Source organism: Trichomonas vaginalis, chromosome IV (genome assembly GCF_026262505.1).
Source record: "Trichomonas vaginalis G3 chromosome IV, whole genome shotgun sequence".
Taxonomy (NCBI): Eukaryota; Parabasalia; order Trichomonadida; family Trichomonadidae; genus Trichomonas; species Trichomonas vaginalis.
Window position 1 is genome coordinate 21,344,414 of NC_067206.1, and position 15,381 is coordinate 21,359,794.

Genomic DNA, 15,381 nt, shown 5'->3' on the forward strand with positions numbered 1-15,381 from the left:
TGACTATTTAAGCACACCAATCTTATATATTGTTTCAAACTTAGGTTCAAAGTGCTATTCGAATGTCGACAGAAACTACTATGACCAAAAGATACTCATGCGTAATAAACAACACTTTCTCTGCTGGTTTGCCTATTGTTCATTCGAATGCAGAATTTTCAACCTAGTGAACTCAAACACTTTGGCAAGTATAACGTTGACATTAGTTGACGCAAACTTTGTTCCTGTAAAACTTTTATGTCCTATGTATTTGTCAATAGAGCAGAAAGTTTCGAATTGGAAGATGCAACCGGTTGAAGTATTGTATTACAAGAACAACTTCAACAACAAATAGCTCAAGAACAACAAATGCAACAAATAGCTCAAGAAATAAAAAAAATATTTTTTATTTTTTATAAAATGTACAGAATAGATGTTTCAGATTTTATGACTTCCAAGCATTCAGAAATATGTGTCCATTTAGAGACTATAACAATTGCATTCGAATCTAGAGATTTAACAAATTGGAAATCCCCATTAATACATGCTTCAAGCAAGATTGTATTTTCATCTGAGTTTCGCTTTTCACTTAATCCAACTGCACATGAAATAGGCATTTTAATATTATCACGCTTCTTTGTAAGTCCTTCAAGGAAATTATCACGCTTTTTAGAAAGTTCTTTAAGGAAATTGTAAGCTGTGTCAAAATCTGACTTCAATGGAATTTCATGTATTGTCGTAATTTTATTGATTCTTTGTTGTAATTGATTATTTTCATTATGACATTTGAATATTTCGTTCATGAGTTGTGCATTTTGAATATTAAATTGTGATATTTCATTTTGAAGTTGTGTTTGATTATTTTGAAGTTGTGTTTGATTTTTTTGATTTTCTATGTGTTTAGTAAAGAAATCTATTAATCCAGATGATGATTCAAGTTTCAAACAGGTTTCGTAGGTTTTAAGAATATTAATAGCGTCTTCAAATGATGTAACACAAACTTTGCATTTTTGAACAAATTTATATAATTTTGGTAATGAATATTTTGTTTTACCTTGCAAAAGAAGAGTTTTGAAAAGAGTTGGATCAAGATTTGCTTTCTCTAAAATGTTTGGAATGTTTTCTTGATCAATAATATCAAAAAAGTTTTCTTGATCGATATATGTTTGAATATTTTTTGCGATATAGTCTATATATAAAGAAAGACTCATCACAAAAAAATTATCAGATTTTTTCTGACCAAACGGTCTCTATCGTCAACTTTACTATCAAATAAAGTAGCTTGATGTTTTTAAAATCTAATTCTCAATCTCATTGTTTTAATGAAATTCTACTCAAAGATTCTGAAATTTAGAATTAGAACATCAAAAATTCATTTAATAAAGGAGAAAGGGACAGACTAGCCCATTGTCACTTTTTAATTTAGCAAATGAACGCTTATGGAGTGGAGTTTTTGGGTAAATCTGATTTGCTTATAAATGAAATAAAATCAAAAGAAACCATATTGGCATTATATTATGCAAAAATAAATGATCTTACTTAGTACTTTTAAAGTTAATTTCAGAAAAAATTTGACACAATGGTATCCGGCACATACAAGTGGTGTACAACCAAAATATAAGTTGGTTTAAACATATATTGCTATATCTCATGATCTTACTTAGTACTTTTAAAGTTAATTTCAGAAAAAATTTGACACAATGGTATCCGGCACATACAAGTGGTGTACAACCAAAATATAAGTTGGTTTAAACATATATTGCTATATCTCATGATCTTACTTAGTACTTTTAAAGTTAATTTCAGAAAAAATTTGACACAATGGTATCCGGCACATACAAGTGGTGTACAACCAAAATTTCATATCCCTAGTTTTACATTTATGTTTAGTTTTATTTCACCTAATTTTCAAAGATCATAATTGAATTAGATGGCCAAGCTATTCAAAACACGACCAAGCTTATCAAAATAAGACCAATATATTCAAAATTCTTTATTCTTTCAAATCATTTCATTTTAATGCAGATCCAAGATCACGAACTCACATATATCGAGTTGCTTAAGTATGGAGTGCAACAAGAAATACAAGCAGGTTGTAGTTATTCATATAAAACTAGGAAAGAAAGAAATCAAATCCAATTTAATTGTAAGTGGCCGAATTGTCCATGTCGCTTCCTTGTTGATACACTTCCCGATGACAAGTACCACATACGAAAATGTATTAACACCCACAATCATTCTGCTCCTTTTCCAAACAAATCACAACAAATTACATCATATTTTTCTAGATCTTATTTAACAAGATATTTTGAATCAAATCAAGACCGTGTTTACGCACAATTAAGGTGTTTCAAAGATCTTAATATCCCATTTGAGAGTGGGATCATTCCGGAAATGTTTCAACAATCTACAGATGCTTTAAAAAAGTTTTCTAAACGCCTTCATGCAATCAATACCCGTTTCTCAGCGGATGATGTTACATCTCTTGCAATTTTTGTCGACATGGTTAAGAGTCATTCTCCAGATGATCTCATCGAGTTTATTCACGAGCCAGATCGTATGATTTTCTATTACGCCCCATCCGAAGCAAATGCTTTTTCACATCAAATACAAACTTATCACATTGATTCCACTTATAAGCTCTTGCGCTCTCGCATACCATTTTATGCCGTCACTGGCAAATTCGCGGAATCAATTGTTTTTCCGTTTTTGTATTTTTTCGTTTGGCCCGACACAAGTGAAAATATACAAGTTTGTCACACAGCATATTTTGGCTCCATCAATCGCGAACCATCTTATTTTTCAATGGACTGCGCACCTCAAATCACAAATGCTGTTGAAACAGCCATCCCCTTATGCCAGATCATTTGGTGTGGCGTTCATGTGTTGCGCGCTGTCATGAGAAAGGCTGAAAAGTTTCAAGATCGTTCCAACTTCGAAACTTTCTATAACTTAATGAAGTTATTGGTCTTTGGTTCTGAAGAGGAAGAAATTGATCCTGATGAAGTTTACAACAATTTAGAAGAAATTTTAAATGAGGAACCTGCTGCCCGTGAATACTTTGACCGACAGTGGCGCCATCATCTTGACAGGTGGATGCTTCGCTATATAAATGAAGGAGATGGAACAAACAACATCTCGGAATCACATTTCAAGGTTTTGAAGCACCAGTACTTCCCAGAAAGGCGAAATCTTCGACTCGATGAACTTGTCATCGAGTTATATTCCAGTGTTGTTCCTTCATTCCTGATTAAGTTGCAAATTAAAGGTCTGGATTCAGAGAGAAGTGTTAAAGTTATCAAAAAAGTCACAACTTCTTTCACTGGTGGGTCAGGGTTCTTTGACTCGGTTTGCTTTTCAATGAAATTCACGAACTTTGCAATAAGCTCTTGGTTCGTTATTGAAAGAACATCTGGCTTCTTTTCTTCTGGTTCTATTGACTTTTCAGTTTGAATAGAAGGTTTTATATGGACTTCGCCCTCGGTGCCATGCACCTTAATGTTGTCGCTCTCTGTATTCGCTAATGGAACCTTTCTTTTTCTTACGTATATTTTACCATCTTTACTCTGACTTACGTAATAGAAAGGATGTTGTATTCCTCTGGCGTCATTTAATATAATAGACTCTCGTTCTGATTTTGACAAGCTCATTTTACATCGGTTAAAGTTTTAATTTTGTTTTTTATCTGCAGTCAAATGACTCAGACAAGCCCTACGGACAAGACCCAAGGGGTCATAGATGTTGAAGCATTGAAGAAAGAAATTCGTGAGCAAATTTTATCCGAACTGAAGGAACAAAAACAAGAACAAAAGCCAGAGAGACCAAAGAGAAAACTTAGTGAAAAACAACTTGCTGCATTAGCTGCTGGAAGACAAAAGAACCCACGTTTGCTGGCGAAGAAAGCTAGAGAAGAAGCTGAAGCAAAAGCTAAAGAAGCTGAAGCAAAGAAAGAGTAAATGGTTTTTATTTTTATCGAATTAAATGTATAGACAAATACCTTTATCTGTTGCGTTCAGTAGTGAAAACCCTGACGTCAAAATAAAGGGGAACAGAGTAACGTTTAAGTTTCCAACAGACTGGATTGTGAACATAAATGAAGAGAAGTACATTGGCATAACATCTATGTATATAACACGTGCTTTCAGAAAGGTTGACTTTATACTTCAAGTCGAGATAGAAAATGACGAACAGTCTTTAAGCGCCCAAAACATTCACATATACAAATACTTTAAAGACGATACAACATTGCAACAATGTATGATTTCATTTAATGAGATGTTCGAGAAAAAGTTCAACATTGAAGTACAAACTTTACAGCCTTTACGTGAGTTTCTTGCACAACTGAAAGAAGAAGGTAGTCAGCCACAACTTATAGACTTTCATTATGAATTTAATGAAAATGAAGATGGAACACATGACTGTCAGTTTGTTATATATTCACCATTCAATGAAGTCGCTAAAGAGAAAGAAAATCCATTACGTATAAGATTTCAAATCTCTGAACCAAGTGATGATTTCAAGAATGTTTTCAATTATGATGCAATGCTTCCGAGGAAAAATGAATTTTCAAAGATTGTAACACCTGGCATTTGGGATAGAAAGCAAGCTATATTATATTCAAACTTAAGTAAGGGAGTTGAAAATGAGTTCATTGGTCATACAAGAAATTCACCACTTCCAACCTAAATACTATAAATTAACTGGCTTCAATCGTGAGTTTTGGATAGACATGTTCTCCACTCATGACCATAACTGCCCAGTGTTCTTACCTCCAGACCATAAGGACTGTCTCTACATTGAAGCACAACTCTTAAACTCTACCATCGCAGTATTGTAAAATCTACGCTAGTTTTATTTTTTCTGAAAATTTTTATTTGAGTGAAAGGCATGGAAGGTGAAGGACATTGGCAAACACTCGAACATGACAATGACTATGAAATCTTTTCAGAGTACCCATATCCAATTAGGCGCATAAGTAACAAAAGAGTTGTAAGTGAGTTTGACAACGGTGATGGTTATATTTGTGTTTATTTAAACAAACATAAACTCTTTAAGCATAAAATTGTTGCAAATCAATTTATACCGAATCCTGAAGGACTTCGAGAAGTAGACCATATAAACAGAGACAGAGGAGACTTTCATATCTCAAACTTAAGGTGGGTGTCGAGAAGACAAAACATGAGAAATATTTCTGGTTCGAATGGCTATTGGTTTGACATTGTAGACACTCTTCCTGAAGATGCTGTTGAAATTATACAATACTCTAAATTTACTCTAGAAAATTACTACTATGTCCCAAGTGAAGATGTCTTTTACTATTTCATGGGAACTCAATACAGACGAATGAATGTCTTAAGACAGTATAGCAAAGATTATATAAACATTACAGATGTAGAAGGAAGAAGAACAAAGCTGTCTATTGCAAAGTTTAAGAGAGACAATGGTTATACATAAATGACAAAAATATATGACCTCATTATTTTTATCACGAATGACTCATGCTGACAAAAATAAATGACCTCAGAACTTCAACTTACGAATAAGTCTTAGTCTGATAGAAGTTAAACTTTTCAGCAAAGCAAGGACTAGAAGACTTACATAAGTCAAATCCAATCTCTTGACCATCATGAAGTGCTTTGTAAAGTTTCATTAAACTGAACTCAGAGTCTTTGTCATATGTTCCAACAGGTATGTGAATGTTCTTATCTTCATTGTAATAGCATTGTATAGCTTCAGGAAACATTTCATTAGCTGTTAAAGCAAGAACGTCTTGTTTTACACCTTTACAACGTGCATGAAATGCAACTTCATTTAAATCATTCGTGAGTAAGTCTATGTAAGTCTTCTTTCCACAAAATATTGACTTGTATGCTAAACTTTGTTTTCCAGGTGTTATTTCTGCGAAGTCAGAATGGAACTGACCTAATGTTTTACCAATAAGTTCTCTACCGTATCTCTTCTGAAATTCCTGAGCTAACAGTGGTATGTCTTCATTGAAAATATGCATGCTATCACAGTCCTGGTAAAATATTTGAAGACCCATATCTCAGCAGTACAGAATACTTCACACATTATTCTCTTCGACATAGACAGAATGTTAACACCAAGTGGACAGAAGTTAAAGTGTCTGCAAATGCTTTTCGTTAGCTTGAAAATAGTTTTATCTGAACCATCCAAACCTTCGAACTTCACTATATGGTTGTAGTTTCTGATGGCATATCTTATAGCATCTTTGTCATTTACTATGGTTATTTTTGACTCAATAGGAGATAGAATAGTTTTGCCATAAATACTGTTCAGAATGAGCTTTATATTTTCTTGCAAAGGATTTCCTTCTTTCTTATACTTTAACCTTAACTCAAACAACTTCTTTACTTCATCTCTTATTCTAATATCTCTGTTTCCATCGTAATAGTATCCTTGCAACACTTCACATTTGACACCTTGATATTTTATGAGGTCTTGTAATGTTATATGGTCAACATACATTAAACAGCAAGTGTTTGAACTTCTGGGAACGTTAAGTTCTGGATTTAGTTCAGGGTCACAAACTATTAAAGGAAAGTGTCTATGTATTCCAATCTCTGTTATCTTAATGAGAACAAAGAAGCCAGACATAAACTTTTCACCAATGGGTTCCTTTTGGTCGTCATCGAATAAATGTCTCATGAGATACTCTGTGCTTAACATTCATCTTCATAACCTTTGGAATTCCTTCTAAAGTATAAAGTCTTGCTATAGCAGATGGATATAATGAAACAGCGTCGAAGTCAGCAATGAGTTTCTTTTCGCTCTTTTGTTTCATGTTATCTGACAACATACATCTTCCACCTTGAATACAGCGTGAAATAAATTCTCTTGGTTTATTTGAGAGGTCATATAAATTTCCATTCGGGAAGTACACTCTGTTCTCAAATAATTTGTTAGCAATTGAACAAATACTAACGTAGTCATAAACGTTTAAATCAAATTCTTTCAATATGTCATTGCGGAACTTAACAAAACCTTCTCTTAAAATTCTTACATCTTGTTTGCAATAAAATGTGCTATACTTTTCTAAGTCGAAGTGGTTCTCATCTATTCTGCAACCTTTGATGGAATCTATGTTTTTCATGAATGTATCTGCATCCCGGATAAACTTACATGCTTCAGAAATGACACCAGTTCTGTTGTCATTTGCTAACAAAACACTGCTGTAGTAGTTATATGGAAATACTTCTTTCGGTCCTGTTTGTAAGTTAAACATAGCAGGAAATAGTTTAAGCTTCTTATTTATAACACTGTAAGAGTCTTTTATAATAATTGCCCTTCCTTTATATAAGCCAGTTATTTGCATTGTTCGTGAACCTTTAATGATGGGAGTTCCTTTCACTTCTGTCATGTGTCTTAAGATGAAGTTTATATCATAACTGAGGTTATGGAAATATATTAAACTCTTGTCAGGAAGTCGTTCCAAAAATTCTGTTGCACAGTTCTGACCCCAAATGCTTTCACTCATTGAACCATCTTCACTGTCGTAACATATGTTAAAGGCTTTATGAACTCCATCGTGCTACACTCAAAGTCAGCAAAGAAAACGTGCTCAGGAATGAACTTGCACTTATTTTTATTTACTTCTTTTGACTCGGCTTTCTTCTTCAGTTGTACACAATACTTTGGAGCATATGTCAAATCTTTAAATGGTGCAAGGTTCTGTTTATATAAGTCAGTCGTATATGTGAAAAGTTCTCCATAAGAAATAGGTTCGAAATATTTGCACTCCCACAATGTTTTCATAACATCCCATAACGGTGTTGTTCTATCATAACGAACTACATATTTATCTTCTCTCTTTGTATAAATCTTCATTTGTTTCTCAATGTTCATTCCACCACACTCCTTCAAGATTTCTATATAGTTGCGAATGAAATATGTTGTCATTGGTAATCTTTCATTTAGCATGTAGTGGTCTTCAACAAGAAGTAAGTCAATAGTTCGAACAGTTTCACATTCTTTTGGTATGTATCTCTTTATTTCATTATGTCTTGAGTCATTGAAATAACCAATGGTAACATTAAATGCTATACCTGTTGCGTCAGAAATTTCTTGTACTTTACTTTGAGGAAAGTCTCTAACACGAATGACTTCTCTCATGTGGTCAATAGTTTCTTCATTTACTCCAGCCTGAATGCAAGCATAAACGAAACAATTATCTTCTGTCATAAGTGTTGCAGTTCTTTTGTTCAGTTCATTGAAGATTTGGTAGCGTTCAAGATTTATAGGTAATGTGCAAAGATACTTCCAGAACTGACCGCTTCTCTTCTTATAAAACTTCTTTTCACCATTATCTTTCCAAAAGCTTTCTATAAGTGCTGGGTTTCCTGTTTGCTTAAGAGCTTCCAAAATGGCTTTCTGGTCATTTGTCAGTGTGCTTTCATCTCTATATGGTCTCTTTTTTGGTTTGCCTTTCTTTACATCTGACATCGTTAAGCCTTCATATTCAGTTAAATCATACATCTTTATTTCAGTAAGATTCTTTATGTTTGTCAAGAAGAAGTCATAGTGCATTTCAACAATACCTGCAGCGTTTGCTTCTATCTCTGATATAAAGTTCTCCTTCAAGAGCTGATGTAGTAATGTTCCAATATTATTGAGGTTTAACGTAGAACATTCATACTTTCCACCAAGTTTATAACATACCATCCATCTTTGTTGGAGTTTATTTTAATCTTCTCTAAGAGTCTCATGAAAACCTTACCGAAATGTTTGTGTAAGTAGTCTCTGTTTGGTTCATCTAAAGCTTCGATGTTAAAGTCAATGAGTCTATTGCCTGACTTCACATTTCTCTTCCTATTCTCTTCATCTTTCTTTAACCATCTCTCACCTTCTTTTGGTTTGTCGTCAATGGAACGAATGACATCGTTAGCTTTGCGAACTTGTTCTATAGCGCTCTTAAACATCTCTCTTCTCTGTTGTTTCAGTGTGTCGTCTCTTCTTCTTGTTTCACCAACGTTTGCATTTGTTATGTCAAACATTTCTCTTCTTACTTCATGAGGTACTGAACGTCTATGATATAAGTCAATAGCAACGTCATTTAAAGGAAATGCTCTTGCATGGACTTCGTCCTCGCCGCGTTGCGGCTTTATGAACTCATGAATTCTATCATAACTTATTGCACCATTATAGTCATTGAGGATGTCAGCGAGTGCTTTTTTGTTTGTTGCGTAATGCTTTGCAACATCTATATTAGCTTCTGTAAGAAGTTGTTTTATTTCCGAGTGTTCTAACTTAGACAACTTCCGATACATCTTTAGTAGGAAATAAAAAAATATTTTTTGAAAAAATTAGATTAGATTTTTTTAAGTTATTTTTCAAAATAATTTAATATTTTTATTTTAATGAAACACATGCAAGATTGCAAGTTCTTTTCATACAATGCTCTCTATTGACATTGACGAAGAAAGTGAAATGGTTGAAGAAATTGACCCTGACGTCATTTAAGCAAAAATATATTTTTGGTTAGTCTTCATATGGATATTTTACAACAATTCCCCAATGTATAAACTTTTCATACGCTTTTTCATAAGCTTTATATACCTTCAGAAATTTTGCATAATCTTTAGAAGCATTTAGATATTGTTTAAATGCTTTGTATGTCTTCAGAAATTTTGCATAATCTTTTACATGTTGTTCGTTCTCTTCTTCTGTCATGAGTTCCGAATATTCTAAATTCATGTTCTTTCATATGAGATAAAATTTTATAAAAAAAATAAAATTAGCTTAGATTTTTTTATTCTTCCTCTTTGAAGTTATCGAAATATTCTGTTATTTTTTCCTTCAGTAATGTTAAGTCTTCTTTGAATGTAAGTATTGTGCAACCTTTGATGTCATAGTGTGTTTGAGGAAGAGTATTTTGACAATTTCCTTTATTTGCTCATTCGGTGTCATTGAAATCGGTAAGTTTTCACGATAGAACCAGTTTCTATCAGATTTATATATCTTAGCTAAGTCATAAAAGCTCTTGTTGTTTCTTCTCACTAAATGCAACATAACCATATCTTTATCTTCTTCATTTTCCATCTCTTCAGTATATATCATATACTTATAACTCTTTTCCTTTCCTTTTGGTACCGAACGCGGTATTCTTTTCTGTATGCTTTTGTCTTTGGATTCAATGACTTCATCTTTTGCTTGAAGTTTCATTTCCATATCTTCACGTTCTGCTTTATATAGTTCATCTAACATCATGAAAATATAACAAGCATAACGAGGTGAAGCCCACATTGCTACAGCGTTTACTAAAAGTCTATGAACATAATAACCTTTCAAACCAGGAGCCAAATTCTTGCGATTTACATACGGAATCTCTTCCCCCGGTTTTCCGAGGGAAGCAATCATATGAGGAAATTCTTCTAAAAGTTCTTTTGTCTGTTAGTTTTCAAACCAATAATATGCTTGCTTTGTAGAACGAAGAGCATTCATTATACTTTGCATTTGGTACATGTCATCTTTGACCGAACGAATGAGGCGAAGTTGTTTGTTATATTGTATGTATTCGTATTCTTCATTTATGGCTTCATGGACTATAACTGTTGTTGTGTTCTCTGTTGTTGACATTACTGTTTCTTATATACAGGATAAAAAAATAAATAAAAATAAAACTAACTTTATTTTTCTGTGTTAAAGAAATGTTAAAAATTCATGGTTACATATGTGAAAAGAAGTCACGAACAAATGAATGTCATAAGATTCAGCACATAATTCTGAATTGAATGGTGTGTCATACATGTCAAACCGTCAAGAATTGAAGGAGATACGAGGCTATAAAGATTTTGGATATTTTCTGACACACACCCTGAGGGAAAAGTGACAAAACACGACGATAGAAAAGTGAAGGTTCCCGACGGTTTCAAACAATTGTAAATAGAGAATAAATTTCATTTTTCAGCATTATTTTTGCACCATGACACGAAGTGAAGATTCGCACTTCGTCAAAATGTGATGTCGTGTATGGTGTATCAAATACAAAAAAATGAAACTAACGTTATTTTTTCTGTCTTAAGGAAATTCATGAGGGTAGAAATGAGGTTAGAAAAGTGGTTAGAAAACGTGTTAGATCTAACATTCTAACATAAACTTTATTTTTGGTGTAAATAAATGGTACCATTAATGATATCATGACTGTTCTCGTTCATGTCTGATTTACATCTAATGAAAAAGTTTAGAAGAATTTTCTTATTCTTTCTGGCATATTTTTGTCTTTCCAGTACTCCCGCTCTAATGGTCCCAGATGAGTTGGTTTAGATTCTCTCAAGTTCTTAGATGGTATAACATCTTCAACGCCTCCTTCATATCTTACTTTATAAGTGTCATCGTTTGTGTTATAGCCAAGTATTTCAATAACCACTCCTCGCTTTGCTTCGTCAAGTTTTAGCAAGTTTGCCATTACTACTTTCGACTAATTTATGACGAGGGTAAAATGCTATGAGTCGTCAGCAGCTTTTATAAGATATCCATTACCTTGCGTTGAATCTACTATATAATAATTTCGACTTAACCTTAAACGTTTCTTTGTCATCGGTTTGTCGTCAAGAACTACACGAACTTTTGTACCAGGAATGAGGGTAAATTGTGTTGAATTTCTGATATTTTGTGTTTGGCTTCGTTTCTTTTGTATATACTTTTCTTCTTGTTGTTGTGTCATTGAATTTGGTGTATGTCCTGTTGTAGAATGTGTTGAGGAATTATATACTTCGAGAAAATGTTTCATTGTTTCTTCGGTAAAGTCTCGCTCTTGGTTTAAATCTCTGAGAGTCCTTATGAAGCGGTTTATGATGCCGAGTATGTTATGGTTATGGTCTTCAGTAGTGTAGTGAGTTATGTTATGCTTAATGAGAAATTCTGTGATTTCATTGCTGAGGTATGCACTGTCTTGGTCTGATGTTAAAGTACTTGGGCTATGTTCTGCTACAAACTTTTGTAAAACTCTTAACACTTCACGAGTTCCTTTATTTTCATTGGATATGCATATGCTTTGCGAGTGTTAACATTAATGAAGATGAGGAATGGTTTATGTCCTCCTTTTCTGCTTTGAATGAGAGTGTCAAATTGGGATGCGTCAGGAGTGTTGGAGTAAATTGGTAAAAAGTAGTCGTAAGGGTTTATTTTTTTTTGATGTACAACATTTTTGTCAAAGAACTTTTTAACTTCAGCTCTGTTAGTAAATCCCCAACTTTTTGCTGCTTCATTGAACTTCTTAAATGACCTCCATGGATGTTGTTCGAATACTTCTTTCAAGCTCATTTATGTAAAGTTAAAGATTTCATTGAACACGGTACCATGCGAATACAGTCACAAATGGTGGCATATAATCTGCACCCGAGCCTGTTGGATTTGTTGTGAAAGTGTGTGAATGATTTCCTCCTGGTTCAGTTGGTCGAAAAATCTTTTTTGCTGAATTTTATAAGATGGAGATAAAACGTCATTGCCAGCTTCATATTCTGAGTTGTATAATGGGTGGTCTCTTAATGAGTGGCTATGGTCGCCAGAAAAGTTTGTAGTTCCTGTATGAGTGTGCGGTGGAAGGTTTGCTTCTTTAATTTTCTTCGAACCACCTGTTTGCTTTGAATATCTAGCACAGTATAAGAATTTATCTACAATCTGCTTCCACATACCAAAACCTAAAACTGTTGATGGATTTGTTGAGTTCATTGACGTATAAATAGAGCCTATAGGATATAATGTTTGAAGTATTTCAGTCTTTAATGTTTGAAGCTCTGTTTTGTCTGCTTTCTTATCTAACATTGTTGGTAGTTCATATGCTTCAAAGTTTCTGGCATGATCTTCGATATTCCTGCAACTGTTATCTAAATTGTTAAGAGTATCTTTTACGCTTGTACTTGGATTTTCTAATGGTGCACTTGAACCAAGGGTATAGTTCAATATTATGTCGTCTGCTCTAACAGTAGTGAAGGATTTATGTGTATGGTTCTTGTCAGCTTTATTATCATATAAATCTTGAGCAGTGAATTTAACATTATTTTCATCATCCATGACATAAACATTTTTACAGCTAATTTCTTTCTTCGTTGTTATGTTTTCATTCGATGTTAAACCTTGTGGAAAGTTTGGAGGCTTATAATATAAAGCAGCCGCGTGCGGCGGAGCCCCGCCCTCCCCACCAGTTCCTTCAACCGTTCCTTCAATACTTTCTATAGCAACAGTTGAGAAGGAGTTATGTGTATGATTTTTGTCTGCTTTCTTATCTAACATTGCTGGTAGTTCATGTGTTTCAAAGTTTCTGGCATGACCTTCAATGTTCATACATTTACTATTTAAGGAGTTTAGTGTATCTTTTACGCTTGTACTTGGATTCTCTAATGGTGCACTTGAACCAAGGGTATAGTTCAATATTATGTCGTCTGCTCTAACAGTAGTGAAGGATTCATGTGTATGGTTCTTGTCAGCTTTACTATTTAATGTAGCTTGAAGTTCATTTATATCGGAGATATTGTGTTTATGAGATTTCAAAACTTTGTTCGTTGCGTCAAGTTCATCTTTGTCAGCTTTACTTTTAATAGCATCTTCAAAAGTTATTTTTGCCTTAACTCTCAAAGTAAATCTTGGTTCAACTAATACACCGTTAACAAAGAAGTATGAAGCATAAATTTCATTGTTATAACCAAATGCTTCTGGTACTTTACCTGTGTCATACTGTACAGTACAGTGTATGTCATAACATTTAGCACGAATGAATTTATATCTTCTTTCATTAACATCTTCAGTGCTTATTTGTTCATCCTGTGTTAAATATCCATGGTAGTCCGTTATAATCTGTTCGTCTGAACTTATATAATGAACATGGTTTTTATCTGCTTTTTCGGCTAATTTCTCTTCTATCTCATTTATTTCAAATTCATGCCTACCACCACCTCCCGAAGAAGTATTTTTCTTCAGCTCTTGAAGAACGTCCACTTCGCCATCTTTGGTGTCAATAATGAGACTTTGAGTTAAAACCTTTCCTGTCTTAATGGATGTTTGTAAAACTTCTTCTTCACCGTGTTCGGGATCATGGTCGTCATCATATCTTGTGAAATCAGAGATGTTGTCATACATTAAGCATATCTGTCTCAAAAGTTCTGCTATTTGAAACTGGAACGAAAGATATACAGAACTTTCATCATCTCCTAAAGTCAAGTCTGCTTTCTTAAGTATTTCTTGAATGTATGCAATGAGAACAGAGTACCTTGGAAAATATTCGAACAATATTTCATTAGCTGTTGGTTTTGGTGGTTCTTCTGGAGTTTCTGTTGGAGTTTCTGCATCTCTTGACTTCAATGCTCTTGCTCTCAAAGACCTAAATGTTAGAGCACCAGGTTTTACAAAGGACTTTATAAATGCTTTAATAGTTCCTGGTAAGTTATTGTTAGCATTAAGTAAGTTCCTTATGCTTCCATCATGTACGTCCATAGCACTATGTAAAAAATCTATACTTTTCTTGTAGTCAGCAATAGACTGACTGTGATTTTTTAAAGATTTGTCAATACCTTTAAGCCAATCTTCATGCATGTCTGATACTGAGCCAAGAATATCATTTGCTTCCTTTAGAGTATTTTGTGCTTCTCGTAAAGTATCCAATCTCGTACGTGCATTGTTTGCTATACGTCTTACAGTATCTATTTGACTCCTTGTTTCTTGCATCCAACCAGATAAAGTTTTAATAGTATCCGAACCATTTGAAATGAAGTTCAAAGCATTTTTAACGTCATCTAAAACTTCTTCACCAAGTACTGCCCATATCTTTCCGATTTGGTATTGAAGAACTCCATATGAAGCAGCTGTTAAACCAGTATTTATAAGGTTCCATATCCATGATTTAGCAGTTTTTCCATCCTTTCCATCCTTTCCATCCAAACCGTTTTCGCCTTGAGGTCCTTGTATTCCTTGTATTCCTTGTATTCCTTGTGGTCCTTGAGGTCCGGTGTCACCCTTCTCTCCTTTCAGTTCATCTTTATGTTCGTTATAATATTCTAATGTCATAAGGTGTACATCATTACTGCTACCAGCAACGCCGAGAATTTGTTTCTCATTCATGACTAAATTCTTTAGGCATTTAATGTTGTCGTCAAATCGAAAGCTCTTTAACAATTCAATGAGAACATTTAATACTTTCACTAATGAGGCATCTACTGTAGAATTTATATATTGCACCGTTCCATCATTTATGATGGGAACCTTGCTTGTTGTAATGAATGGGTCATAAGTGTTAAAAGTATCGAAATCAATGACTTTTTTAGTTTTTCCATCGTCAATGACTAAATCATTGCCTTCAATGGTTAAAGTTGAGTTTTCGTTTACTAGTTCATGTGCTCTTCTTGCTTCATTTGTTTCATACGCATATGCAGCAATAGTCATATTTTAATG

General features: G+C 33.8%; 4 protein-coding genes and 4 pseudogenes across 8 annotated transcripts, besides 3 other annotated features; 2 read left to right on the plus strand and 6 right to left on the minus strand.

Moving 5' to 3' along the window:
* Positions 1-1,364: 1,364 nt before the first annotated feature.
* Positions 1,365-1,402: a terminal%2Cinverted (terminal inverted repeat of MuDR-5_TvMULE4 transposon ID:TVAGG3_0140460).
* Positions 1,365-3,292: a mobile genetic element.
* Positions 3,285-15,381: part of a mobile genetic element that runs on past the window's edge.
* TVAGG3_0140480 (uncharacterized protein) lies at positions 3,675-3,935 on the plus strand (the record flags this gene model as incomplete). Its single annotated transcript, XM_051224234.1, has 1 exon — positions 3,675-3,935. One exon carries the CDS (start codon positions 3,675-3,677, stop codon positions 3,933-3,935), a length of 261 nt encoding a protein of 86 aa, XP_051109220.1.
* On the plus strand, positions 3,961-4,610 carry TVAGG3_0140490 (uncharacterized protein; the record flags this gene model as incomplete). The annotated part of the gene is made up of 1 exon (XM_051224235.1): positions 3,961-4,610. A coding segment is annotated over one exon (650 nt), but the record flags the coding sequence as incomplete, so codon positions are not given.
* On the minus strand, positions 6,150-7,712 carry TVAGG3_0140500 (annotated as a pseudogene). The gene has a single exon. A coding segment is annotated over exon 1 (1,563 nt).
* TVAGG3_0140510 lies at positions 8,462-9,266 on the minus strand (annotated as a pseudogene). Its single transcript has one exon. A coding segment is annotated over exon 1 (805 nt).
* TVAGG3_0140520 lies at positions 9,749-10,203 on the minus strand (annotated as a pseudogene). The gene has a single exon. A coding segment is annotated over exon 1 (455 nt).
* On the minus strand, positions 11,609-12,261 carry TVAGG3_0140530 (annotated as a pseudogene). The gene has a single exon. A coding segment is annotated over exon 1 (653 nt).
* Positions 13,390-14,427, minus strand: TVAGG3_0140540 (organellar and viral DNA polymerase type B; the record flags this gene model as incomplete). Its single annotated transcript, XM_051224236.1, has 1 exon — positions 13,390-14,427. A coding segment is annotated over one exon (1,038 nt), but the record flags the coding sequence as incomplete, so codon positions are not given.
* On the minus strand, positions 14,604-15,372 carry TVAGG3_0140550 (organellar and viral DNA polymerase type B; the record flags this gene model as incomplete). The annotated part of the gene is made up of 1 exon (XM_051224237.1): positions 14,604-15,372. A coding segment is annotated over one exon (769 nt), but the record flags the coding sequence as incomplete, so codon positions are not given.